Source organism: Protopterus annectens, chromosome 1.part1 (genome assembly GCF_019279795.1).
Source record: "Protopterus annectens isolate FY-2018-M chromosome 1.part1, PAN1.0, whole genome shotgun sequence".
Taxonomy (NCBI): Eukaryota; Metazoa; Chordata; order Ceratodontiformes; family Protopteridae; genus Protopterus; species Protopterus annectens.
Window position 1 is genome coordinate 173,833,886 of NC_056726.1, and position 26,716 is coordinate 173,860,601.

Genomic DNA, 26,716 nt, shown 5'->3' on the forward strand with positions numbered 1-26,716 from the left:
ATATACAGTTGATGTGACGGGAGTCTTTGTGAAAAAAGGTGTAATTATTCTGGGTTCGCACAGTGACATAACCAATGGGATTTAAGGTAGGTTTTCAGCTTGCTTTTAAATTGTGTTAGTGAGGAAAGGGAGGTCAGGTCACTGGGGAGTGAGTTCCAGGTTTTACCCACGGTATTAGAGAACAAAGAGTCACCAGCCATATTGTTGGTTTTACCTTTTTGTACTAATATTTTATTAGATGACCGTAGGGTCTTAAGGTTGTTGTAGGGTGTGATAAGGTTGGTAAGAATTTGAGTATTAGTAGGCTGATACAGGATTTTGTAGGCAACTGTTAATTGGTTAATTAGAAGTAAATTTGGCAACTCTAGCCATCCTAGTTGTTCATAATTAGTACAGTGATGGGTTCTGAATGTAGAGCCTGTTGCAAATCTGACAATATTATTGTAGGAGACAGCCAGCTTGTTCAAGTTGTTTTTAGAGAGGTTAGTATATATAGGGGAGGTGGAGATTAAGTGGGTGTGGTCAATAGTAGCCCTTGCTAGTGGGGTGAGAAAGGATGTGATTCTATAGAGGGAGCCTAGGTTTTTGTTGACTGTTTTTATGGTACTGTTAATGTGAGTATCAAAGTTAAGGTTATTATCAATTAGTACCCCTAGTAGTTTTGTAGTTGAGTCAGGAGATATGATGGTACCGTTGTTTGATGTAACAGTAAAGTTAAGTGGGGAGGCCCTCTAGGGAACATACAAAGCATACAAACCATAATATAAGCAAGGAGGCAAGCCCTCCTGCACCCCCATGTGGGGCACTGTGTCCTCCACACCCCCACTACTTATATATACTAACTACGAGGTTGCACTAAAAAGACAAAGACACTAAACCCACCACTACATACTCTATATTCCCCTTGCACAAACACACACCACATACATACAAACACTACCACTCTCAACACTTACACACTCACACTCTTACCTACCTACCCTAACCTACACCTAAAACTTCCCAACACACTCACATACACTCAAATCCTTATCCCAAACCCTTAAAAAAAACAGCACTTACCTAAATCTCCACATATATCCATGCAACGGCAGGCAAACCATATCCCACAGCACACTGCACCTTACAAACACAGCAAATCTCACGTACCGCGTCACCAAAACCACAAATTTGACACTTTGAATTCGATCAAGTGCAGTTTCGCTCAACTGCACTTTTGGCATTTTCATCTCAAGATACTGAAATTTGAGATTTCAGTATTTTGAGATAATAAAGTGCTTATAAATATATATATATATATATATATATATATATATATATATATATATATATACACGCACACATATATAGAAATGATTGAAATTTCCCTGTCTAAATAATTATTTTCTTTATATATCTTATTCATTGTATTCTTTGCTTCTTGTATTATTTATATATTATATTTTTTGCAATTTTGTATTGTGTACCATGTATTTTTTTGCATTGCTGTATTCTGTATCTTGTATTTTGCATTTTAATATTTTATCTTACCTTGTATTTTCCTTCAAATTGCTATACCTCCAAATTTGCCTAATCTGAGACAGTATGGCCATTACATATATTAATTATTGTAATTTCCCTGACTAAATATTTTCTTTGTATATCTTATTCATTGTATTCTTTGCTTCTTGCATTATTTGTATTTTATATTTTTCCAGTTTTTATTGTGTACCATGTACTGTGGTAGTGAGGGTCGGAAGTTTGAATGTTGGCAGTATGACTGGTATAGGGAGAGAGCTAGCTGATATGATGGACAGAAGGAAGGCTGGCATATTGTGTGTGCAAGAGACCAGATGGAAGGGGAGTAAGGCTAGGTGTATTGGAGGTGGGTTCAAATTGTTTTATCATGGTGTGGATGGGAGGAGAAATGGCGTAGGAGTTATTCTGAAGGAACAATATGCTAACAGTGTTTTGGAGGTGAAAAGAGTGTCAGATAGAGTGATGCTTATGAAGCTGGAAATTGATGGTGTAATGATGAATGTTGTTAGTGCATATGCTCCACACGTTGGGTGTGCAATGGATGAGAAAGAAAAATTTTGGAGTGAATTGGATGAAGTGGTGATGACTGTACCCAAGGGTGAGAGAGTGGTGATTGGAGCAGATTTCAGTGGGCATATTGGTGAAGGGAACAGAGGGGATGAGGAAGTGATGGGTAGGTATGGTGTTAAACAAAGGAATGCAGAAGGTCATATGGTAGTGGATTTTGCGAAAAGGATGGACATGGCTGTGGTGAATACGTATTTTAACAAGAGAGAGGAGCATAGGTTGACATACAAGAGTGGAGGAAGATGCACACAGGTGGATTATATCTTATGTAGGAGGGCCAGTTTGAAGGAGATTGGCGACTGTAAAGTCGTGACCGGAGAAAGTGTCATTAGGCATCATAGGATAGTGGTTTGTAGGATGACGTTGGTTATCAAGAAGAGGAGGAGGAGTGTGAGGGCAGAACCAAGGATCAAGTGGTGGAAATTGAAAAAGGGTAATTGTGAGGTGAAGTTCAGGGATGAGTTAAGGCAGGCACTGGGTGGCAGTGAAGAGTTACCAAATAGCTGGGTAACTACAGCAGAGCTAGTAAGGGAGACGGCTAGAAAGGTGCTTGGTATCACATCTGGACAGAGGAAGGACGCCAAGGAGACATGGTGGTGGAATGAGGAAGTACAGGAGAGTATACAGAGAAAGAGGTTGGCAAAGAAGAAGTGGGATTGTCAGAGAGATGAAGAAAGTAGACAGGAGTATAAGGAGATGAGGTGCATGGCAAAGAGAGAGGTGGCGAAGGCTAAGGATAAGGCATATGAAGAGTTGTATGAAAATTTGGACACTAAGGAGGGAGAAAAGGATCTGTACCGATTGGCTAGACAGAGGGATCAAGCTAGGAAAGATGTGCAGCAGGTAAAGGTGATAAAGGATAATGAGGGAAACATACTCACAAGCGAGGAGAGTGTGTTGAGGAGATGGAAAGAGTACTTTGAGGGGTTGATGAATGAAGAGAATAAGAGGGAGAGAAGGTTGGATAATGTAAGGATAGTGAATCATGAAGTACAATGGATTAGCAAGGAGGAAGTAAGGATAGCTATGAAGAGAATGAAGAATGGAAAGGCTGTTGGCCCAGATGACATACCTGTGGAAGCATGGAGGTGTTTAGGTGAAATGGCAGTGGAGTTTTTAACCAGATTGTTTAATGAAATGTTGGAAAGTGAGTGGATGCCTGAGGAATGGAGAAAAAGTGTTTTGGTACCGATTTTTAAGAATAAGGGTGATGTGCAGAGCTGTAGTAACTGCAGAGGGATAAAATTGATCAGTCACAGCATGAAGTTATGGGAAAGAGTAGTGGAAGCTAGGTTAAGAATGGAGGTGATGATTAGTGATCAGCAGTATGGTTTCATGCCAGGAAAGAGCACTACAGATGTGATATTTGCTCTGAGAGTGTTGATGGAGAAGTACAGAGAATGTCGGAATGAGTTGCATTGTGTTTTTGTAGACTTAGAGAAAGCATATGACAGGGTGCCTAGAGAGGAGTTGTGGTATTGTATGAGGAAGTCAGGAGTGTCAGAAAAGTATGTAAGAGTGGTACAGGATATGTATGAGGGTAGTGTGACAGCGGTGAGGTCTGTGGTGGGAGTGATGGATGCGTTTAAGGTGGAGGTGGGGTTACATCAAGGATCAGCTCTGAGCCCTTTCTTATTTGCAATGGTGATGGACAGGTTGACAGATGAGATCAGACAGGAGTCCCCATGGACTATGATGTTTGCAGATGACATTGTGATCTGTAGTGAGAGTAGGGAACAGGTGGAGGAGACCCTGGAGAGATGGAGATATGCTTTAGAGAGAAGAGGAATGAAGGTCAGTAGGACTAAGACAGAATATATGTGTGTGAATGAGAGGGAGGATAGAGAAATGGTGAGGATGCAAGGAGTAGAGGTGGCGAAGGTGGATGAGTTTAAATACTTGGGGTCAATAGTTCAGAGTAACGGTGAGTGTGGAAGAGAGGTGAAGAAGAGAGTACAGGCAGGATGGAGTGGGTGGAGAAGAGTGTCAGGAGTGATTTGTGACAGACGAGTACCTGTAAGAGTGAAAGGGAAGGTCTACAAGAGGGTAGTGAGACCAGCTATGTTATATGGGTTGGAGACAGTGGCATTGACAAAAAGGCAGGAGTTTGAGCTGGATGTGGCAGAATTAAAGATGTTAAGATTTGCACTGGGTGTGACGAGGGTGGACAGGATTAGGAATAAGTATATTAGAGGGTCAGCCCAGGTTGGAAGGTTTGGAGACAAAGCCAGACAGGCACGATTACGTTGGTTTGGACATGTGCTAAGGAGGGATGCTGAGTATATTGGGAAAAAGATGCTAAGGATGAAGCTACCAGGTAACAGGAAAAGAGGAAGGCCTAAGAGAAGGTTTATGGATGTGGTGAGAGAGGACATGCAGGTGGTTGGTGTGACAGAGCAAGATGCAGAGGACAGGAAGAAATGGAAACAGGAGATCTGCTGTGGCGACCCCTAACGGGAACAGCCGAAAGAAGATGATGATGATGACCATGTATTTTTCCATTGCTGTATTCTTTATCTCGTATTTTGTATTTTAATATTTTCTATTGTATTTTTGTGGAGCTTATCTCTTTATGCTTCTGCTAAAAAAGAACTTTACTACCAGATGGACCATCTTGGCAAACAAATGCAAATAAATAAATAAATGAATAAATGAATAATCTTACTATAAAAGTCTGTGATGTAAGACAGGGCGTCTTCTTTCCTCCTCACAAAACATTCATGCCTGTGGCAATAGTATTATTCTTTCATTGCTGTATCCTTGATAACTGGGGAGCTGCTGGCTTTCAAAAGATAACTCATGGGACCATGCAGAAATGGGAGACAAGTTATAAACTGGACCATCTCTGAACAACCTACTTAGTTGAGCGCTATGAACATTTGTGGTATAATATTGTGCTGGACTGTCAAAATATGGGTAATGATTGTTTATGCTCGAGAGAGTTCCATAAATCTCTAGACCCTTATATCCAGTACAGTTTGGAAGCAATTGTAGTAACACAGATATTTTGTGCATTTCAGCATTGAATTTCATACCACTGGTGATGGGTCTACATCTAAATATAGAAGTTTCAAAACATAAAATTTCTTATGGTCGAGATCATAAGATCAAAGTTTTGCAATGTTTTTTTTTTTTTTAATTTTTATTTTTTTTTACATTTTAGCAGGGGAGCAAGCCCCCCTCATGCCCTCACCCCCTGCTTATTAAATATACCAACTCTGAGATTGCACTACAGCAAGAAAAATGGTAAATAGGTTCATAGGTTCATAGGTTGGTACTAGGCTATCAGCCCTAGGGCCTATACAAGCCTAGCCATAACAATTCCCTGGCTATTTCTTCCCACATTATTTACTTTCCTGGACCCCTGTCTAGCAGGGTGACTGACGTGATCCCTGGGGTGAATTTCCTTTCTCCCATCCAATCGTCAAGGTTCCTCTTGAAGAGGTCCAAAGAGGCACTCTGCTTGACATGTATGGGCAATCTATTCCAGAGTCTGGGGAGTCTCTGGGTCAGGAACCTATCCCTCCAACATGTTTTGTTTATTGTGATGACAAGGTTTAGATCCCTGGAGCATGTAGCTCTGAGGGATTGGGATTTCTTTAAGTGTAGCATGTCCAACAGCTCTGGGTTTGACATGGCCTTGTATGTTAAGCAGAGATCGCCTCTGAGTAGACGATATGCGACAGAGTATAGCTGGAGTTTTTAAGGCGGTCAGCGAGGGCATCTGCTTTAGGCCTGTGATTCTTTTAGTGAGGTATTTCTGAGTCCTTTCCAGTTGTTGCAGATGTCTTGAGAGGTACATACCAAATGGGGCATTGTATTCTATAATGGGTCTAATGAGGGATGAGTACAGTGGGACAATGACCTCCTTTTTCTGGATGAAAAGCCCTTCGTGATGAGGTGTGCCACATAGAAGGATTTCCTGACTGTTGTGGCGATGTGGTTATCGAAGGTGAGACCACTGTCCACCTGTGTCCCTAAGTCTCTTATCACACTTTCTGTGTTTAGTGTACTGCCACCTATATGGTAATTCATGGATACATGTTTTTCCCAAAGGGATAACAATACATTTCTTGGCATTGAGCTTGAGCCCATGGCTCTGGCACCAAGCATCTGTTTCTGTAAGGCCCTTTTGTAGAGTATCCACATCATTTGGGGATTCAATAATGGCTCCCAGTTTGCAGTCATCTGCAAACTTTGTTAGCCAGAGTCCCTTAGTGTTGACCTGTACTTCAGAGAAGTAGATGCCAAACAAGAGCGGCCCCAGGACTGAACCCTGAGGTACTCCACTTGTCACTTGTCTGGAGCTGGATTTGGAGTCGGCTACTTTTACAGTGTGGGTTCTGTCAGTAAGCCATTTAGCAACCCATTGGGTGACATAGGGATTAATGCCCAACTTAGTAAGCTTATCTATGATTCCAGAGTGGGGGATGGTGTCAAAGGCCTTGGCAAGGTCTAGATAGGCTGTGTGGACCACCTTACCCTTGTCCATGGCTCTGGAGACTGATTCAAAGAAGTCAATCAGGTTCAGGAGACAAGATCGGCCCTTCACAAACCCAAACCATTCTGCTCTGTACGGCGATCTCCATTTAAACTTATCAAAGTTTTAAAACTTTGATCTTACGGTCTCAACCATAAGAAATTCGAAGCTTTGAAACTACGAAATTTAGAAGTAGACCCCCGGGGAAATGTGAGTGATGGAATGCTGGTAAGTGCTATATGAAAAGATCGAAGACATGTATCTGACTACTACAACTTGTTTTTCCATGTGATATTTCAAGGGCTATGTGTGTCATACTGAGTTGCATTCTGTTACACTTATCTCACCAACAGTAAGCAATATGGCATTGAAGCTTTGAAAAAAAAAATTAAAACTGGCTATTGATGCTTTTAAAGTATTTTGGACTTAGGCATGTATAGCAGGCCTGACATTCTTTTGTAGACGTCTCACTGTTTTGTTAATGACAGGACACGAAAACTACTTAATACAGCTATGAATGTAAACAAACTACATAACTAACTCACCTGTTTCTTCAAAATGACATTAGTTTTAGTGTAAATATCATGCTAGCTAGTTTGTTAGACATGTTGGTTGCTTTCTCAGTTTGAACTCGAAACATAAATATTAAACTGGCACAACAAAAATGAAAATGAATGTTATTTCACAAACTTTGAACATATGTAGCTAAATATGCTATTATTTCTTATTCAGTCAGCATAATTTCATTCTTTACCTCTATTTCTCCTTCATTTGCAAGTTCCAAAGGGAGACAGGGTCGAAATGGCTGGTCCAATATGTGCTGCACTCTTAAAAGTTTCTCTGAAGAAGAAACCAACAACATATTAGAAACGTGAAAATAACATTAATGTTATAGACCTGTAACATTTACTTGGATATATATACAGATACTGAATAAATCCTCTCATGTCTTAAAAGATTATAGATTTTTCTCATATATATATAAATTGGGTTGAGGATGCAACTACTTTTTGTTACATGCATATTATCTGTTATGACTACCAATATAATCTATTAAAGCTGTTCCTACCTCACTCTCCACAAGTGCATTTCATATTGAGAGGATACACACACGCGCGCACACACACACACACACACACACACACACACACACATTAGAAAATAGAGAGAAAATCTTTGTCAGCTGCTTAGCACAGAGGCTAATGCCCTGAATTTGCTTTCAACAACCCACATCTGAGTTGTGGCTTGAGTACTAGAAAGTCTGAATAAGTGAATGAAAAGTGATCAGCTGATTTACTTCGGAGGTCATGCCACAACAGTGCCTTCTGTGGAAGGCCCAGAGAGATGTTGCATGACAGAGGACCTTGGGAGTGTTAGACCAAACAAGTAGTACAAGCTCTCCAGCTCAAGAGTGGAAATGTGCCAGACGTGCACGCTGGCATCATCAAGCTCAGCATATCAGGGCAGCACACTGTGTTAAGTAAATGGGGGTGGACTGCAGTTACATGAGAAAACCCCCAAACAGGCAAAGATAATGTCCTTTCTGTAGTTTGTTCTTGTCCTCACTGCCAGCCTTAAAATATAAGATGTTCCATTTAGGCAACTCTCTTTGGAGTTTGGACATCCACACATGGGTAATATAGGATGCTGTGACTGGCTAAGCTAGTTTTATTTTACATGAATCTACGTGGCTTATTCTTGGTTTTAGCTTCTGTGCAGTTTCTTCTTTATTTGTATGTTTTATTCACATGGTGAAAAGATATGACAGCAGAGGTATTAATAGATGTGCCTTCTAGAATGAGGTTGATGTAATCAGATGTACTGGCTGGATAACTGAAAGAATTTTAGATGCTAAAATCACTTCATATAAACTTGCTTTTTAAAATTCAGAAGTCTAGAGCTCAGGAGAAAAAAAAAACTCTGCAGAAGTAGAAGCTCTAGAAATATGTTACAAGTAATGCAGACCAGGCAGCAGGAGCTTACCACAAACTAGAGACACCTTAAAGTTAACAACATGAGGGATGAAAGTCATTATAATGTTCCCAACACAGAAATACAGCACAAAAATATTCTTTCTTTTCTTAATACTTATTAATTGAAAAAAGAAATGCTAAACCTCCATCCAAGGGTTGTAAAAACAGACAAAATCAGATAAAATTTAAATGAACTTCCATCCCACAAAGCAGACTTCTTAAGCCTTTGAAAGATTTTCCATGGGAAGATAGTGCTTACCATTTTTTTTTAATCTTTATGCTATATTTCTAGCTTTTCAGTTGTTTCTTATTCTTGGAGAAGGTTTGTTTTTATTCTGGCTATCACTTTTACCAGGATTTAAATAATTACATTTTATAAGGAAATGAAAGAATTCACTTGTTATTCAAGACAAACAAAACTAAAAACATTCTTGCCGCAGATGTACTACTCATTTCTTAAAATGTAATACTGATTATCTTAAAATGCATTTTTGCTTGAGCTGAATGCAACAAAGCAGAGGCCATATTGGTTATAAACAATAGACAGTCCTCGATTGTGCAGAATAATGCAACTTAGGATTCCTCATAGTCCTTGGGAATCTGGCCAGTTTGATATAGGTTTTCAACAGATCACTGGCCACTGTGCAACTGCCTGGTGATTTGAAGGCCACAAATATGTCCTTGTACAAAGGAGAGAGGGAACAGGAAAAATATTTGTGACTACAGGACGTTAGTCTTAACAGCAGTGACAGAGAAAGCCATGGAAAATCTTGAAAGAAAAGTATGTTTTTTTCTAGAGGAACAGTCTGAAAGACAGCCATCATTAGTTCACTGTCAGAAGATGCTGTTAGATAAAAAAATACACAATCCAATGTTATGACTTAGTTACAGGAGAAATCTACATTGGACTGCTGCTAGATGTGGTCTACCTGGACTTCAGCAATGACTCTCAGTACAGCATCTGAGGACAGAAAAAAAGTCTAAGGAAGGATTTGTAAAAGATGCAAAGTGTGTCTTAACAGTAGCAAAAGAAGTTCAGCTGAAGTAAATGTAAAGTCCTGCACTTTGTCCACTGCAACCCTGATGTGAAGTATTAACTGCAAAGAGTGGAACTGATAGTCACAGAACAACAAAATGGGTCTGAGAATGTTGATCAGCCTTGTACTAGATCTCCAGGAGCAGACTGAGAAGGCAATGACAGCAACTAGCAGAAAGCTAGGGTGTATCCTCAGAGGAATGAATTGCAGAAACAAAGATATAATGGCCCTGTTCTACATGGCCCCAGTCAAGTCACACCTTAAGAAGCAAAGATATAATGGCCCTGCTCTACAAGGCCCCAGTCAAGTCACTCCTTAAGCGTTGTCTAGAGTTTCATAGCTCACATAACGAGAGGGATGTCAAGCTGCTAGAAGAAGTCCAGTGCAAAGCCACCAGAATAGTGTATGATAGATGGAATAAGAAAGTAATACAATCAGAGACTATGAGGAAATAAAGTTCTTCTCACCACAGACCAGAAGACACAGGAGATACAAGATATGGGTTCACAAGATTATGCCAAAGGAGTGTGAAAGTGTTAGGCTTATAAGGACCAGGTACTTCTTGAACATGTGATAGCAGTTATTCACAGAGAGGGTTGAGACTTATAATGAGCTATCATAATGGATATTGAAGAGGAAATTCATAGTTGCACTCAAAAAGGCACAGGACAAATGAAAAAGAGGTTAACAGAAAGATAGGGACGGAAGGAGTAGAATGCTGAATAAACTTAAAGTATATACTAGATATGCCAGTTGTCTCATTTTGCTGTTAAGTAATATGATGTTAGAAGGTGATGTGAACTTGGGTGAAGAAAACCATGGATAAACAGTATTTCTATGACAAGGGCAAGTTGTAAATGAGTATAAAGGAAGTTGCACATGGCAAGGGAAGGAATACAGAGCTATATTATCTCTAGGACTCTTTCAATTAAAGTGAGTGAGGGAGAAAGTAGATTGAGGGACTAGGAAGGACAGAAGGAAAAAAAGAGGAAGGGGTCAAGGAATGCGAAACAGGACCATAGAAGGAAGAGGAGAAGGCACTGAATAGTGATGCTGTGTGACACAAGAAGGTTGGGAAAAAATCAGATGAATAATTAGGTTCATAGGTTCATAGGTGCATACTAGGCTAATGGCCCTGGGGTCTTTACAAGCCTGGACATAGGATTACCCTGGCATCATGCCACCCGACCTTTGTTCCCAGTGCCTTTGTCGAGTAGAGCCACTGGAGTTATCCCTGGGGTAAATTTTCTATTTCCCATCCACTTATCGAGATTTCTCTTGAAGAGGGTCAGTGAGGTGCTCTGCTTGACATGTATGAGAAGTCTATTCCATAGCATGGGCAGTCTCTGGGTTATGAACCTGTCCCTCCAGTATGTTCTGTTGATTGTGGTAATGAGGTTGAGGTATCTGGAGCGTGTGGTATAGAGAGATTGGGATTTCTTTAGATGTAGCATTTCTAACAGAGCTGGGTCAGACATGGCTTTGTAAGTCAAGCAGAGATTAAGTAGGCAATATGAGACAGAGAATAGTTGGTAGTTGGAGTTTTTTGAATCTGTCCATATAGGACAAGTATTTAAGGCCTAGGATCCTCTTTGTGAGGTACTTTTGCAGCCTCTCCAGTTGTTGCAGGTGTCTAGTGAGGTACATGCCAAAGGGGGCATTGTACTCAATGATTGGCCTAATGAGGGAAACGTAGAGGGAGACAGTGACCTCTTTCTTCCTGGATGCAAAACCCTTAGTAATGAGATGTGCCACATAGAAGGACTTTCTGACCACAGTGGCAATGTGGTGATCAAAAGAGAGGTTGCTGTCAACCTGTGTTCCCAGATCTCTTACAACACTTTCTGTGTTGAGTGGACTACCATCAATGTGGTAATTCATGGGAACTGGGTTTTTCTCAAAGGGGATGACGACACATTTTTTGGCATTAAGCTTAAGGTCGTGGTTCTGGCACCAGTCATTGGTCTCAGTGAGGCCATTCTGTAGGATGTCAACATTAACTAGGGAGTTAATAATAGCTCCCAACCTGCAACCATCTGCAAACTTTGTCAGCCAGGGTCCCTTCATGTTGACATGGACTTCAGAGAAGTAGATACCAAATAGGAGAGGACCCTGAACCGAACCCTGTGGAACTCCACTCGTGACTAGTCAGCAGTCTGACTTGGAGTCAACTACTTTCACACTGTGGGTTCTATCTCTGAGCCAGTTTGCAACCCACCTAGTGATATAGGGGTTGATGCCTAGCTTAGTGAGTTTTTCTATGATTCCTGAGTGGGGAATGGTATCAAAGGCCTTGGCCAGATCCAGGTAGGCTGTATGAACCACCTTGCCTTCATCCACAACTCTGGTGACTGACTCAAAGAAGTCGACCAAGTTGAGCAGGCATGATCTACCTTTCACAAATCCAAACAGTGTGGGATCCAGAGTTTGGAGATTCCCTATATCTTTATTTATTAGGTCCATGATGATATGTTCCATAGCTTTGCATATCAGACTCGTCAGGGTAATGGGGCAATAGTTCCCAGGGTCTGTTGTTGCTCCTCCTTTGTAGAGAGGGATGACTGTAGCAGTGTGCCATTCAGTAGGGCCAAAGCCTGAGGTGAGGCTGTGATTGAACAAGGCACACAGGTGAGGTGCCAGTTCACCCTGTAGTTCATGTAGAACACAGCCAGGGATATTGTCAGGTCACATAGAAGCTGTATTCTTGGCCTTGAACAGTGCTATTTTAACCTTCTTAGCAGTAATACTGGGTGCCTGGCAATCTACTGGTATTTTGACTGGTCCTTTGGGGGGGTAAAGTTGGCACTAAATCTGTCTGCCAGTATATTGGCAATATCTGTTGGCTCGGTATAGGAGGTACCATTTTGCAGTAGCTCAGTGCAAATCTGGGTATTGCTGTGGAGATTCTTTACATAACTGTAGAAGGCCTTGTTGTTGTCTTTACTATCTGCTGTAATTCTGTTTTCATAGCTAGCTTTAGAGGATTTGATGAGGGATCTCATCTTTTTGTTGAGGCTGATAAGGGAGTATTTCCAGTCTTGGGACTTCACCTTATTCCGCATCAGTTTCCTCCTTCTGTTGTAGAGTTTGTTTATAGCAGGGGACCACCAGATTGGCTTCCTTATTTTGGAGGAGAGTGTCTTGGTTCTATTGGGTATGACAATTGCCATGCCTTTGTTTACGTGTTTGTACAGTGCACTGGTGTATGATGCGGTGGTCATGCAACTGTTCTCCATTTGGATGGGTACCGTGAAGTTAGCCACCTCTGTTTTTAGGAGCTCAAAGATAACTTTGGAGAAGTTTTTCATGGTGGTTACCTTTGCGGGGGTGGGGGGGGTGGATTTCCAAGGTGATTAGTTTGTGGTTGGATCTAACCAGGGAGGAGGTGACTATTGGTGTAGAGCAATAGTCACCTATGTTAGTAATGACCAGGTCAAGGATGTTGCTACCTCTAGTGGGGGTAAGAATGAGCTGGTCCAGGGCATTGGAATTAATGAATTCTAGGAAATGGTGGGCAAGTGTATTGGTACATGAGTAGTTTTACCAGTTAATGGAGGAGTAGTTGAAGTCGCTCAGTATGAGAGTGTTAGGTTGGACCCTAATATTCTCCAGGGTGCTTAGGAACATGGAGTGTGAGTCTTGGGACATGGTTGGTCACCTATAGCAGGCTATGACCTTAATCGCTGTCTTACCCAATGTTAGCTGCACCTGAAGTATCTCTGATGCGTTATGTTGGGCTACCAGTCTGGAGGTGTGTGCATCCTTTATGAATATGGAAACACCACTGTCTTTGGAGCTTTGGTCTAAGTTCTGGGACCAAAAGGTGTGGAATAAGTTATATCCTGGTAGTGCAGGGGTGCTTTCTGCTGCCTTAAACCAGGTCTCTGTTACAGCACAAATGTGGATATTCTCCATTTTAAGGAGTGCTTCAATAAAGTGCATTTTGAGATTTAGACTTCTAGCATTGAGCAGCATGACTCTCAGATTGCATTTGTTTATAACTGTTACAGTGGTAATTTGGTCTTTGCAACACCACATAAAAAACACACTATAGGGGTGGCAAGAGCCTTGACCAGTATCTAGAAGCCCAGGGCTGACAGAAGCAGGCTATCTCTGGCAAAGCATTGAGGTTTGTCAATCATGTCATCCCAGGCAGACAGATATTGGATCCCCTTAGAATGACACCAGAAACTTAGCCAATTGTTGAAATCAAATATTTTCTGCTTGTACTGTGGTATCATTCTGGGTGATGGTAGGATGCTGCTCAGGGCTAGGGTCATTCCTGCCTGGGCTACATAATCCAAGAGCTCCTCCATGTCTCTTTTCATGTAGTCCAGGCAGGTACGTCTCAGGTCATTCACACCCACATGTACAATGACAGAGTCATATTTGTACCTGTTGTTGAGGGACCTGAGTGCATGCATTATGTGGCAGATCCTGGCACATGACAGGCAGCTGACTGTTACTTTCTCCTTATTCAACCTAGTGAGTGGGACATCACTGTGCCTCACTATTGAGTCACCTATGATTAGTGTATTGGGCATGCTGTTTTGCCTTAGGGGCTTTGGTTGAGTGCCACACCGTTTAGGAGAGTTATGTGTCTCATGATTAGTGTTGTGTTGTGGTGGCCAAATGCATTTCTGCCTTGGAGGTCTCTGCTGTCTGGGTAGATTTTTATTGAGAGCCTCCACGAAGGTGGGTGTGTGGTTTGTGTTTTTATGTGAAGGTAGTGCTGGTGTGTGTTCTGGAGGGCTATGTGTTCCATGTGGTATGGTGCAAGTGTTGACCTTCTTCTCCTGACCAGCTATTCCGGTCTTGGCTGGAGACGACGTGGCTTCCAGTTTATATATGTAAGTGCATCTCTCGCAAGTCTGAGTGTTGGGTGGTAAGAGGAGATGTACATGAGCGAGTTGCTACATTGCCTGAGGATGCCCAAGTTCACCATGTTAACAGGAAAAAGCACAAGGAACTGATCTTTACACATGCCTGGAGGGGTGGGCATTAATAATAAGTACTGGAGCTGTTTCTTTGTACAACGTTTAGTGCTGGTAGCACTTTTGTGTGCTACAATAATTACTGCAAGAAGTCTGGCAAAGTGCTAGACTAATAAGCTAGTAAAAGTGCAGGAGAGGAGAGAATACTTTGTTAGGAAGGGGTGCATTCATGTGTTCATAGGTGCATATTAGGCTAATGACCATTAGGGCTCTTATAAGCCTCACCATGCAACCCAAGTGTGACCCACAAATTTTATTTATATAGGTGTTGATTTGCTTACTACCTCTGTCCCTCAGAGACATAGGACCCAGACTGGGTGTGAATTTCTGATCAATCATCCCTTTGTCCAAATCGCATTTATATGGGGATAGGGAGGAACTCTGCTTCACATGTAAGGGGAGCCTTTTCCAGAGAATGGAAATTCTCTGAGAAATATGGGAGCCTCTCCAACATGTTCTATTTATGTTGTAAGCAAAATTTAAGTATTTTAATGTAGTAGTTCTGAAGCTGTTTGTTTTGTGGCTATGCAAAAGGGTCATCAAGACAGGGTCCAGGGATGCCCTGTATGACAGGCAAAGATCACCTCTCTAAAGTCAGTATGAAACTGAGTAAAGCAGAAGGACTTCAAGGTGATCAGCATAGGACATTGTGTTTACTCCCTGTATTTTTTTTGTAAGAAACCATTTTGGACATTCCATTTGCTGCATATGTCTGTTCAGATACATCCCAAAGGGGGCATTATACTCAATGCTGGGTCTGATGAGAGCCAAGTACAAAGGTATTATGACTTCTCTGGATCTTGCTTATAAGTTGAGCAACACAGAAGGATTTTCTTACTACCATAGACTCATGTTGATAGAAAGCTAAGTTACTATCTACATGAATTCCCAGATCTCGGACTAGTGAATCAACTTTTAAGGATTTTTGTCAGTGTGATACAAATCCAAAGCCCCTTCCCACACGCAGGCATTCCAGTGTCCCATTACTTGGCTATTTCTTCCCAGTTGCCATAAATACTGTTCAAAACTCACAGTGTGCATACTGTTTTCTGCTTTACTTCTACAATGATTACATATATTTGTATTTAATTTAAAACTTTTATTTCAAATTTTATAACACAAACACTGATAGATATTTGATATATATATATATATATATATATATATATATATATATATATATATATATATATATATATATATATATATATTATATATTTTTTTATATATATATATATATATATATATATTATCTATATATATATATATATATATGTGCAATGCAGTCTTACAATGACAACAGACTTAGCATTACAACTCCTCTCCCTTTGAAACCCACATTCAAAGAAAATCCATCTGGCCAGTGGTGGATTACGTTTACCTTTGGGCTGTTTTCAAATCATAGGCCTCTTGCACACATTTTTAGGATGTGCAAAAGTTCTTTGATTCACCTTCCTGATTGTATTAAATTATAATATATAATAATTAAATTATATCCCTTGTATAATACAGCACCACTTGTTAGAGCGTGTTTTAAATTTATAGTTTTGAACATCTTTCTAGTAAGCAATGAAACAAAAGATATGAACCAATAATGATAAACATGGTGTGGATGGCAGGAGAAATGGGGTAGGGGTTATCCTAAAGGAACAGTATGCCAAGAGTGTTTTGGAGGTGAAGAGAGTGCCTGATAGGGTGATGGTTATGAAGCTTGAAACTGATGGTGTAATGATGAATGTTGTTAGTGCACATGCTCCACAAGTTGGGCGTGCAATGGATGAGAAAGAAAAATTTTGGAGTGAGTTGGATGAAGTGGTGGTGAGTGTACCCAAAGGTGAGAGACTAGTGATTGGAGTGGACTTCAATGGGCATGTTAATGAAGTGAACAGAGGGGATGAGGAGGTGATGGGTAGGTATGGTGTTAAGGAGAGGAATGCAGAAGGTCAGATGATTGTGGATTTTGCGAAAAGGATGGACATGGCTGTGGTGAATACGTATTTTAAGAAGAAGGAGGAGCATTGGGTGACGTACAAGAGTGGAGGAAGATGCACACAGGTGGATTATATCCTATGTAGGAGGGCCAGTCTGAAGGAGACTGGAGACTGTAAAGTAGTGACAGGGAAAAGTGTAGTTAAGCAGCATAGAATGGTGGACTGTAGGATGACGGTGGTGATCAAGAAAAGGAGGAGGAGTGTTAAAGCAGTGCCAAGGATTAAATGGTGGAAGTTAAAAAAGGGTGATTGTGAGGTGGAGTTCAGGGAAGAGTTAAGACATGCACTGGGAGGCAGTGAAGAGTTACCAAATAGCTGGGTAACTACAGCAGAGCTAGTAAGGGAGAGTGCTAGAAAGGTGCTTGGTGAGACATCTGGACAGAGGAAGAAGGACAAGGAGACCTGGTGGTGGAATGAGGAAGTACAGGAGAGTATACAGAGGAAGAGGCTGGCGACGAAGAAGTGGGATTGTCAAAGAGATGAAGAAAGTAGACATAAGTATAAGGAGATGAGGCGCATGGCAAAGAGAGAGGTGGCGAAGGCTAAGGATAAGGCATATGGAGAGCTGTATGAGAGATTGGACACTAAAGAGGGAGAAAAGGACCTGTACTGATTGGCTAGACAGAGGGACAGAGCTGGGAAAGATGTGTAGCAGGTAAGGGTGATAAAGGATAGTGAGGGAAACATACTCACAAGTGAAGAGAGTGTGTTGAGTAGATGGAAAGAGTACTTTCAGGGGCTGATGAATGAAGAGAATGAGAGAGATAGAGAAGGTTGGATTATGTGGGGATAGTGAATCAGGAAGTGAAACAGATTAGCAAGGAGGAAGTCAGGTTAGCTATGAAGAGGATGAAGAATGGAAAAGCTGTTGGCCCAGATGACATACCAGTGGAAGCATGGAGGTGCTTAGGAGAAATGGCAGTGGAATTTTTAACCAGATTGTTTAATGAAATTTTGGAAAGTCAGAGGACGCCTGAGGAGTGGAGAAAAAGTGATTTGGTACCTATCTTTAAGAATAAGGGTGATGTGCAGAGCTGCAGTAACTACAGAGGGATAAAATTGATCAGTCACAGCTTGAAATTATGGGAAAGAGTAGTGGAAGCTAGGTTAAGAAGGTAGGTGATGATTAGTGATCAGCAGTATGGTTTCATGCCAGGAAAGAGCACTACAGATGCAATGTTTGCTCTGAGAATGTTGTTGGAGAAATACAGAGAAGGTCAGAAGGCATTGCACTGTGTCTTTCTGGACTTAGAGAAAGCATATGACAGGGTGCCTAGAGAGGAGTTGTGGTATTGTATGAGGAAGTCGGGAGTGGCAGAGAAGTATGTAAGAGTGGTACAGGATATGTACGTGGGTAGTGTGACATTGGTGAGGACTGCGGTGGGAGTGACAGATACATTTAAGGTGGAGGTGGGATTGCATCAAGGATCAGCTCTGAGCCCTTTCTTATTTGCAATGGTGATGGACAGGTTGACAGATGAGATTAGACAGGAGGCCCTGTGGGCTATGATGTTTGCAGATGACATTGTGATCTGTAGTGAGAGTAGGGACCAGGTTGAGGAGACCCTGGAGAGGTGGAGATATGCTTTAGAGATGAGAGGAATGAAGGTCAGCAGGGCTAAAACAGAATATATGTGTGTAAATGAGAGGGAGGGGAGAGGATGCAGGGAGTAGAGTTGGTAAAGGTGGATGAGTTTAAGTACTTGGGATCAACAGTTCAGAGTAATGGTGAGTGTGGAAGAGAGGTGAAGAAGAGAGTACAGGCAGGGTGGAATGGGTGGAGAAGAGTGTCAGGAGTGATTTGTGACAGACGGGTACCAGTAAGAGTGAAAGGGAAGGTCTACAAGAGGGTAGTGAGACCAACTATGTTATATGGGTTGGAGACAGTGGCATTGACAAAAAGGCAGGAGTCAGAGCTGAATGTGGCAGAGTTAAAGATGTTAAGATTTGCACTGGGTGTGACTAGGATGGGCAGGATTAGGAATCAGTATATTAGAGGGTCAGCTCAGGTTGGACAGTTAGGAGACAAAGCAAGAGAGGCGAGATTGCATTGGTTTGGACATGTGCTGAGGAGGGATGCTGGGTATATTGGGAAAAGGATGCTAAGGATGGAGCCGCCAGGTAAGAGGAAAAGAGGAAGGCCTAAGATGAGGTTTATGGATGTGGTGAGAGAGGACATGCAGGCGGTTGGTGTGAAAGAGTAAGATGCAGAGGACAGGAAGAAATGGAAACAGATGATCTGCTGTGGTGACCCCTAACGGGAACAGCCGAAAGAAGATGAATGACAAAACTGCCCAATTCAGAACATTTCAACCAAAAAAGGTCACTCAATCTGCTGTCATTACACTCCACCAATATCAGTCAATATGCACAATATCTGCAGAAGTAAAAGTCATCTGAATAATTCCACAGTAAAGAGATCTGTAACTAATGAAGAGGTTGCTGTTAGCAAACAACTTTAGGTTTCACTGTTTCATCTACAAATTCATTGCTTGCTGCCCTTAAAGAATAAATTATCTATGTTACAGTTACATTACAAAATTGTAAGCTGGTAATATTGCAATAGGGGATAGATAGCAAACTGAAAACAGGTTCATAGTTACTAGGCATTTCTTCCAAAGGAGGACATATTCAGGCCTGCAGCACCCCACAACCTTAAAATACAGCACAGCATCAGAAATAGAACCCATAGCCTTCTGCAGCAAGACACAAGTGTGCTACCTGTTGTGTTACTAACACTGCTTTAAAATTCTATACCACAACAGTGATACTATTTGCTAAACAAAACAGTTGCACGTTGTAAACAGACTTAGCATGAGCAGCACTAAACTTATCTTCCCTTGAAGCTCACAATTCATTGAAAATGCACTTGAAACTAAATTCCTTGAAAAATGCAACTGAAATACAGTTCCTTGAAAAATACAGCTTGGTAGATGGGGTACAGGATTCAGGCTCTTTTTTTTTTTTTTTTTTTTTTTTTTTTTGTAGCTGAGGTATAGGGTTTGAGCCTATGCAAATTACTAACCACCTGTTGACCTTATCTAGGCCATTTCACCAACACACATACACAAACACAACTCAACCTCTTAGTGCAAGAAATCTGTACAAAGCCTAAAATAAATAGGAACATATTATAAATATTGCTCTCATGAACTTTGAAAATTGCTAGAATAACAGGACTTGTGTTAGTATGCATTTTTCTAAAGGATATGAAGTCTAAAACTCAAATGTCTGTCATTATTTAGCAACTTCAATCCTTTTTATGAGGAACAGACAAAAATATGGGGCAACAATATGAACATTCTGCAAAAGCCTGAACAGTTGAGGGGCATGCTACCTACCTCTTACACACACGCACACACACACACACACACACACACACACACACACACACACACACACACACACACACACACACACACCATAACTCTCAACCTCTTAGCACAAGAAATCTGGACAAAGCCTGTCATAATATGGGGCAAAGGCCGAAAACTAGGGACACATTTTAAATACTGCTCTTATAAACTTAGAAAGTTGCTAGAATAACAGGATTTGGGTTAGAATGCATTTTCTGAAGGATATAAAATCTGAAATTCAAATGCATGTCATTATTTAGCAACTTTAATCCTTAGATCATCACACTGATGTGTCAAAAAAAAGACAATTTTTATGAGGAACAGACCAAAAATAAAAGACAAAAATCTGGCCATTCTGTGAAAATCTGTACAATTGAGAGGTATGACACACATATACACCCCCTACCTCCCTCTTACACCCCCCAATACCTCTCAATCTGTTAGAGCAAGAAATCTGGACAAACTCACAAATAATGGGGGGCAAAGGCCCAAAAATAGGGACACCATTTAAATATTGCTCTTACAAACTTAGAAATTTGATAGAACAAGTTTGCATTAGTTTTAATTTTCTGAAGGATATGAAGTTTAAGCTCAAAATAAAACACATTTTTATGAGAAACAGATAAAAAATATGAAGCAAAAATTAAGACATTCTGTGAAAATCTGGACAGTTGAGAGGTATGGCTCTACGTTTATAAGAGCAATATTTAAAATGAGTTCCTTTTTTGGTCCTTTGTCTCCCATTAATTAAGGCTATGTCCAGATTTCTTGTGCTAAGAAGTTGAGGGCTATGACACACACACACCCACACACACCCACACACACACACACACACACACACACACACACACACACACACACACACATATTCACCCTTGTCATACCTCTCAAATAAGATAATGACAGAAATTTGAGTTTCAGACATCATATCTTTCAGATCATGTATGGTAACACAAAACCCATTATTCTAGCAAGCAGATTTCCTACCCTTGGAGGTTGAGAGATATCCATTTAAAGAGAGGGAAAAATAAAACAGAAGCAAAACAGTATCAAAGTAAATAACTAAAATACCAGTAGTTAAAAGGATTCCTTTTAACTGCTGGTATTGCAGTTATTTAGTTTGGTATTGTTTTGCTTGTATTTTATTTTTTCTCCCTCTCTTTAAACATGATTTTCCACAACTATTCCTACACGAATGATCACATGTTTGGGAGCTCTCTTTGGCTCCCATCTTCAGGAACAGTTATTTGACTGGTTTGCAAGCTGCAATGGTGTTTGGCTGTAACTGCAGAATACCAGCCAATCAGTGCTGTTCAATGAGGAACAGGGAGTAGCTATTTGATTGGTTTGTATAATGTGATGCCGATCGGCAGTAATTGTTGTATACAAACCAATCAAAAGCTATGTAGTGGAGCCAAACTGTTCAATGTAGAACAGTGGAACAGTGGGTTTGCTTATGGCTGAATGTGGAGTTTTCTGTATAATCTAAAGCACTTGGATGCTTAGCGAATGCCTTGGTTGCCTATTGCTAGATCCTGATCCAGGGGGATGAAAATGCACCCCTTGCACCTATCTGTGGGCACCCTTGCCAGGATGGTAGATTTCCCAAAAGGTACTATAATGCATTTCTTGGTACTGAGTTTTAAGCCATGGCTTTTTCACCAAGTGTGTGTCTGTATTAGACCTTCCTCAAGGGTGTGCTCATCTTGGGGTGATTCAATGACTGCTCCCAGTTTACAAGCATCTGCAATCTTTTGCAGCCAAAGGTCTTTGTCAATGGCTTTGACATCTGAGAAGTAGATGCCATAGAGGAGTGGGCTCAGCACATAGTCTTGAAATACTCCACTGGTGATCAGCCACTTTGTGGAGGTGGCTTCACTGATTCTAACCTCCTGGGTCCTATCAGTGAGCCAGTTGGCTATCCTACATGTTATAAAGGGTTTTATACCTAGTTCTGTAAGTTTGTTGGCAATGCCCGAGTGGGGTATTGTATCAAATGGTTTAGCCAGATCAATTTAGGCAGTATGTACCATTTTGTCATCATCCATTGCCTCTTAGTGACATTTTCAAGGAAGTCCACCAGATTCAGTAAGCCTGACCTTTCTTTGACAAGCCAAATTGGGATGAATCCAATGCATACCTCTCAACTGTACAGATTTCCACAGACTGTCCAGATTTTGGCTCATATTTTAGTTCATTTTTCATAAAATTGTGGTTCTCTGACAAATTAGTGACAAATCATTAAAGAGTGAAGTTAGAAAATAATGACAGACATTTGAGTTTCAGACGTTATATCCTTCAGAAAATTCATACTAATGCAAAACCTGTTATTATATCAACTTTCTAAGTTTAAGAGCAAGATTTAAAAAGTGTCCCTAGTTTTGGGCCTTTGTCTCACTTTTATTTATGGCTTTGTCCAGATTTCTTGCTGTAAGAAGTTGAGAGGTATGGTCCAGTGTCTGGAGGACTCATATGTCTTGTTGATGAGTTCCATGACAATTCTTTCCATGGCTTTGCAAATAAGACTATACAAACTAATGGGTCTGTAGTTTCCAGGATCTGCTGAAGGTTATCCTTTATGAAGGGGGATGATCAGTGCAATCATCCATTTGTGTGGCAGAATGGCACAAAACCTGTTTTAGGACTATAGTTAAATAATGACACCGGGGGTCCTGATAAGTCATATTTTAGTCTATTAGGAAGCATCCTGGGATAGTGTCATGGCCATTGAAGCTGCATTCTTGAATTTAGCCTGTACATGCTCTCAAGTTGTAGTTGGAGGGGTTATTTTTGAGGGGAAGGTTGAAGGTGAGAGGAGGTAAAGTTGGAATTGAATTTTTCTCCTAACAGATTCACTATATAGCTAGGCTCAGTGATTGTGCCACCATTAACCACCAGTTCAGAACATTAGTGTTAGCTGCCCTTGAGGTTTCTGACATAGCTGTATAAGGCCTTGTGTTTATCTTTCATCTGGGAGGCATCTTATCCTCAACGTTGGCTTTGCTTGACCTAATTAGTCCTCTTAGTTACCTATTTACTTTGATGAGAGAGTTTTTGTCCTCATGGGCATTAGCCTTTCTGATTTGTCCCATATTTATTTTCCTTTTGTTGTATATCTTGTTTAATTTGGAATGCCACAAGGACAGTTTGTTTCTAGGGGAAGTTGTGGGCTCCTTTTTGGTAGGTACAGCAGCCTCTATGCAGTCATTGACATGGGTGTACAGAGTTTCTAAGAGCAATTCAGTATAGGCTGCTGTGTTTTCTGGGCTTGGAGGGGCATTACATTTTGACAATTCATCACTTAATAAAGGATAATTTGCCTTGAATACTTCCTAAATGCTACTGGTTTTAATGAGATTACAGAGTTGATTTTAATTTTGAAGGAGACAGTTTAATTGTCAGACCTTACCAGGGAGGATAAAACACTGGAGGAGGTGCAGCATTCTCCCATATTTCTACGCACAAGGTCTAATATGTTGGAGTCAGGTCTCTAATGGGTGCATTCACTATTTGGTCAAGGTTATTTGTATTTATGCAATCTAGTAATCTCTGTGCCTGTAGATTTGAGGCCATATAGGAGTCACAGTCTGTCGAGAGGCAATTAAAGTCTCCCATGAGTAGGTTGTTAGGATGGATGGTAAGTGTCTCCAGTAAGTTCAAGTATGTATTGTGAACTTCATGGGACATGGAGGGTGACCTATAGTTGGCTAGGATATGGTATGGAATTTGGTGATCTGCATGCGGAGGAATTCCAGTGTGTCATCCTGTATGACCGTCCTAGAGTTATATTTGCTATAGATATATATTGAGATATCTCCTCCTTTAGCCCTTGTCTGTGCAGCTACTGCTCTAAAAGTGTGGAAGGCACTGAAACCTTGCACTGCCAGGGTACACCCTGCCACTTTAAACCACGTCTCTATAACTGCCTAGCTGTCTATATTCTTGATAGTGTGGAGGGCTTGGAGGGAGTGTAGTTTTTTGTTTAGGTTCCTGACATTGAGCAGTAACACCTCAAGGTTTAGTTGAGTTGATTTTGCTATGTTGGCATTGCCTAAAAAAGCACTATTGAGGTGGATAAAGTTTTAGCCAGTATTCAAAAGTCTAGAGGGGAGAAGTACAGACCATCTTTGGCAAAGCAACGTGGTCTATAACAACGTCCTTCCAAGCTGACCAATATCGGATCCCCTTAGAATGACTAAGTTGATGAAATAAATAATTTTTTGCTCATATTGTGGCATTATCTTCAGTGATGGTAATATGCTGCTCAATGCTAGGCTCATACCAGCCTGAGACTCATCGTCTGAAAGCTTCATAATGTTTCTCTTTATATAGTCCAGCAAGGTACATCTCAGGTCATTTACACCTACATGGACTATGATGGAATCATACTAATACCTGTGACATAATAATTTGAGTGTGTGCATGATTTGCCAGATTGTGGCTCCGTATAAGCACCTAACAGTTCTTTTCTCCTAGTTCAGCCTGGTAAGAGGGGCATCAGCATACATTGCAATGAAGTCCACTATGACGACTGTCCTGGGAAGTATGTTTGCTTGCCTTAGGGGCTTAGTGTTTGGGGCTCCACTGATAATGACAGTCTGTGTGGTGTTAGGGGTTGTTTTTTTTTCTGAGTGCCTTTGGGCTTGCTGAGGCATTGCTTTGACAATGGGTGGTGTAGGCAACCTTTGTTGTTTAGGAAGATTGCTTTTTAGTGCCTCTTCGTACGTTAATCTATGTGTGTGTTGTGTACTATGTAAGGTGGATGATGTGTGCGTGATTTCAACAACCTGATGTGCACTTGTCTGCAAGAATTTAGCCTCCAATGTCATTGCATGAGAACCCCTCTTGCACGCTGTTTCTGCTTCTTTAAGATTTAAGTGGTTGTCAGTAAAAATGAGACAATTTCTACATTGTTTAAAGATGCCCATATTCACCAAACTTTGATTTGTGAGCTACACAGGGATGGTGTATTGGGGTTAGGAGCCTATTAAGGGTGCTTTATTGGAGCAGATTATGCTAAACAGTACCACATTCTACTAACTTTTATGCTAAACAGTACCAAATTCTACTAACTTTAATGTATACACAATAATGAATTCAATTAAATCTGTAGGTATTACCACTTGAGTCTCAGCTAGCTGCTCTAAGCTTGTTGACACACAAGGTATTTGCATTATATTGCTGCATTACAGGGTATGGTTTTATGAACCATAATTTCTAGATGTTTGCCACTGTATAGGGCACTACTAATCCACACAAATGGGCAAAATTTATAGCAGCACAGAAAAAAAACAGAAAATTAACTAACAAGCCCTTTGTCCAATAAACTGACTACACCATGAGTGCTTTTGTGTATTTCTAAACTCAGATAGACCAGGCAAACACCTCCTGCCACAAGATGAAAAAGCCCAGTCCTCCTAAAAGCACAGTAGACGAGACCCACAAGTGCAATGCTGCCACAAACCATTTAAACAACTAGCTGTAAATCCCTTGTTGAAGGCAATTTCAAGAGTCATACAGCAGTAAAAATGAGAGAGAGGAAGAGCAATTTCTATTTTTTATTACAAAAAAAAAACACAGTGAAATACACACATAAAAGCTGGAAACAGTAGAGATCACTCAACATGACTTAGTTGAGATTTAGCCATCAAAGGTACTTAACTTAGCTGGCACTAGATACAAGTAAAGCACTTGTGGAATGTAGGTTAGGATTCCAAGCTTTGCTGAGTTCCTGGAAAATGACCAGGAGACAATATGTGGCAAAGGAGGTTTACTCAAGAGCAATAGTGGTTTGCCTGGTGGGACTTAGTATCATGGGTCTATGGAAAACAATGGGTAGGAAAAGTACATAAATGGCTTATATTTTAGTCAATAGTAATGGAAAAGGGAGGAAGGGACTTTGTAAATCAGATTATCACAAAGGCTGGAGGCCAAAGACACAGCCTTATTATAAAACATCATCAGAAAAAAGGGTGGCAGGGTTGTGATAAAGAAGCAGGCCAGCTACATAGGCTTACAATTAAATAACAGCAGTATTGGAGGTCTTTCAGCAACTTTAGTGTAATGTGTTAGTGGGGGATGGGGCAGGGACAGAGTGCAACTTTAAGTAGGTAAAAGATAAACAGAATATAAAAGCACTGAAGTACAAATTGAATTAGAGACAAGTCGCACAGTATTGACCATCTACTACAGTTTAACACACAAGAATATGCATAAATTTACCAGTAACACTGTTTACAGAAAAAATGCAATAATAACTGATTAAGGCTCATAATCTGGCAGGAAAACACAGTTCTGTCACAGCGATTGAATTAATTAAACTACAAGACTATGGGCCACCAGGATTTAAAATACTAACTGATAGCTTTTACAAGCAATTCTACTTGTGGAAATAGAAGTGCAGAGTAATGCAGAAACAACCCCCCCCCCCGGATTCACGAATCCTCCATGTAAGATTTAATAAGTCTTTCTCGTTGGCTGCAGTTGAACAGTATGATGTCAGCATGCCATGAATATGCATGAGGGCACGCTGACTCAACCATAAGTCTTACACGGACAGTGTAAGAAAGCAGGGGGCGTGTCCGACTGACGAGCAGTCTAAATGTCCACGCCCCTGCAAGTGTTTAAAATAAAAGCAAATAAACAAGAGTGAGTCCGCTCAAATGTCCCTGCACCCAACACCTCACTGTCTGATATTGTAAAGCCCCATCACAATTCTAAAACGCATAACATTAATTTTTTTTAATTTCCCAAAATAGCTGCCCATATTTGCGCGTGTGTGCGCGGGTGTGCCCATTGCT

At 40.8% G+C, this 26,716-nt stretch overlaps 1 protein-coding gene across 1 annotated transcript in view; it reads right to left on the minus strand.

Annotated features, from left to right (window-relative positions):
• The window catches only part of LOC122814299 (heat-stable enterotoxin receptor-like), a 436,605-nt gene that overhangs the window by 226,402 nt on the left and 183,487 nt on the right, over nt 1-26,716 (minus strand). The window contains exon 5 of the mRNA XM_044086889.1: nt 7,320-7,405. Coding sequence (XP_043942824.1) covers nt 7,320-7,405 — 86 coding nt within the window. The remainder of the gene's footprint in view (nt 1-7,319; nt 7,406-26,716) is intronic.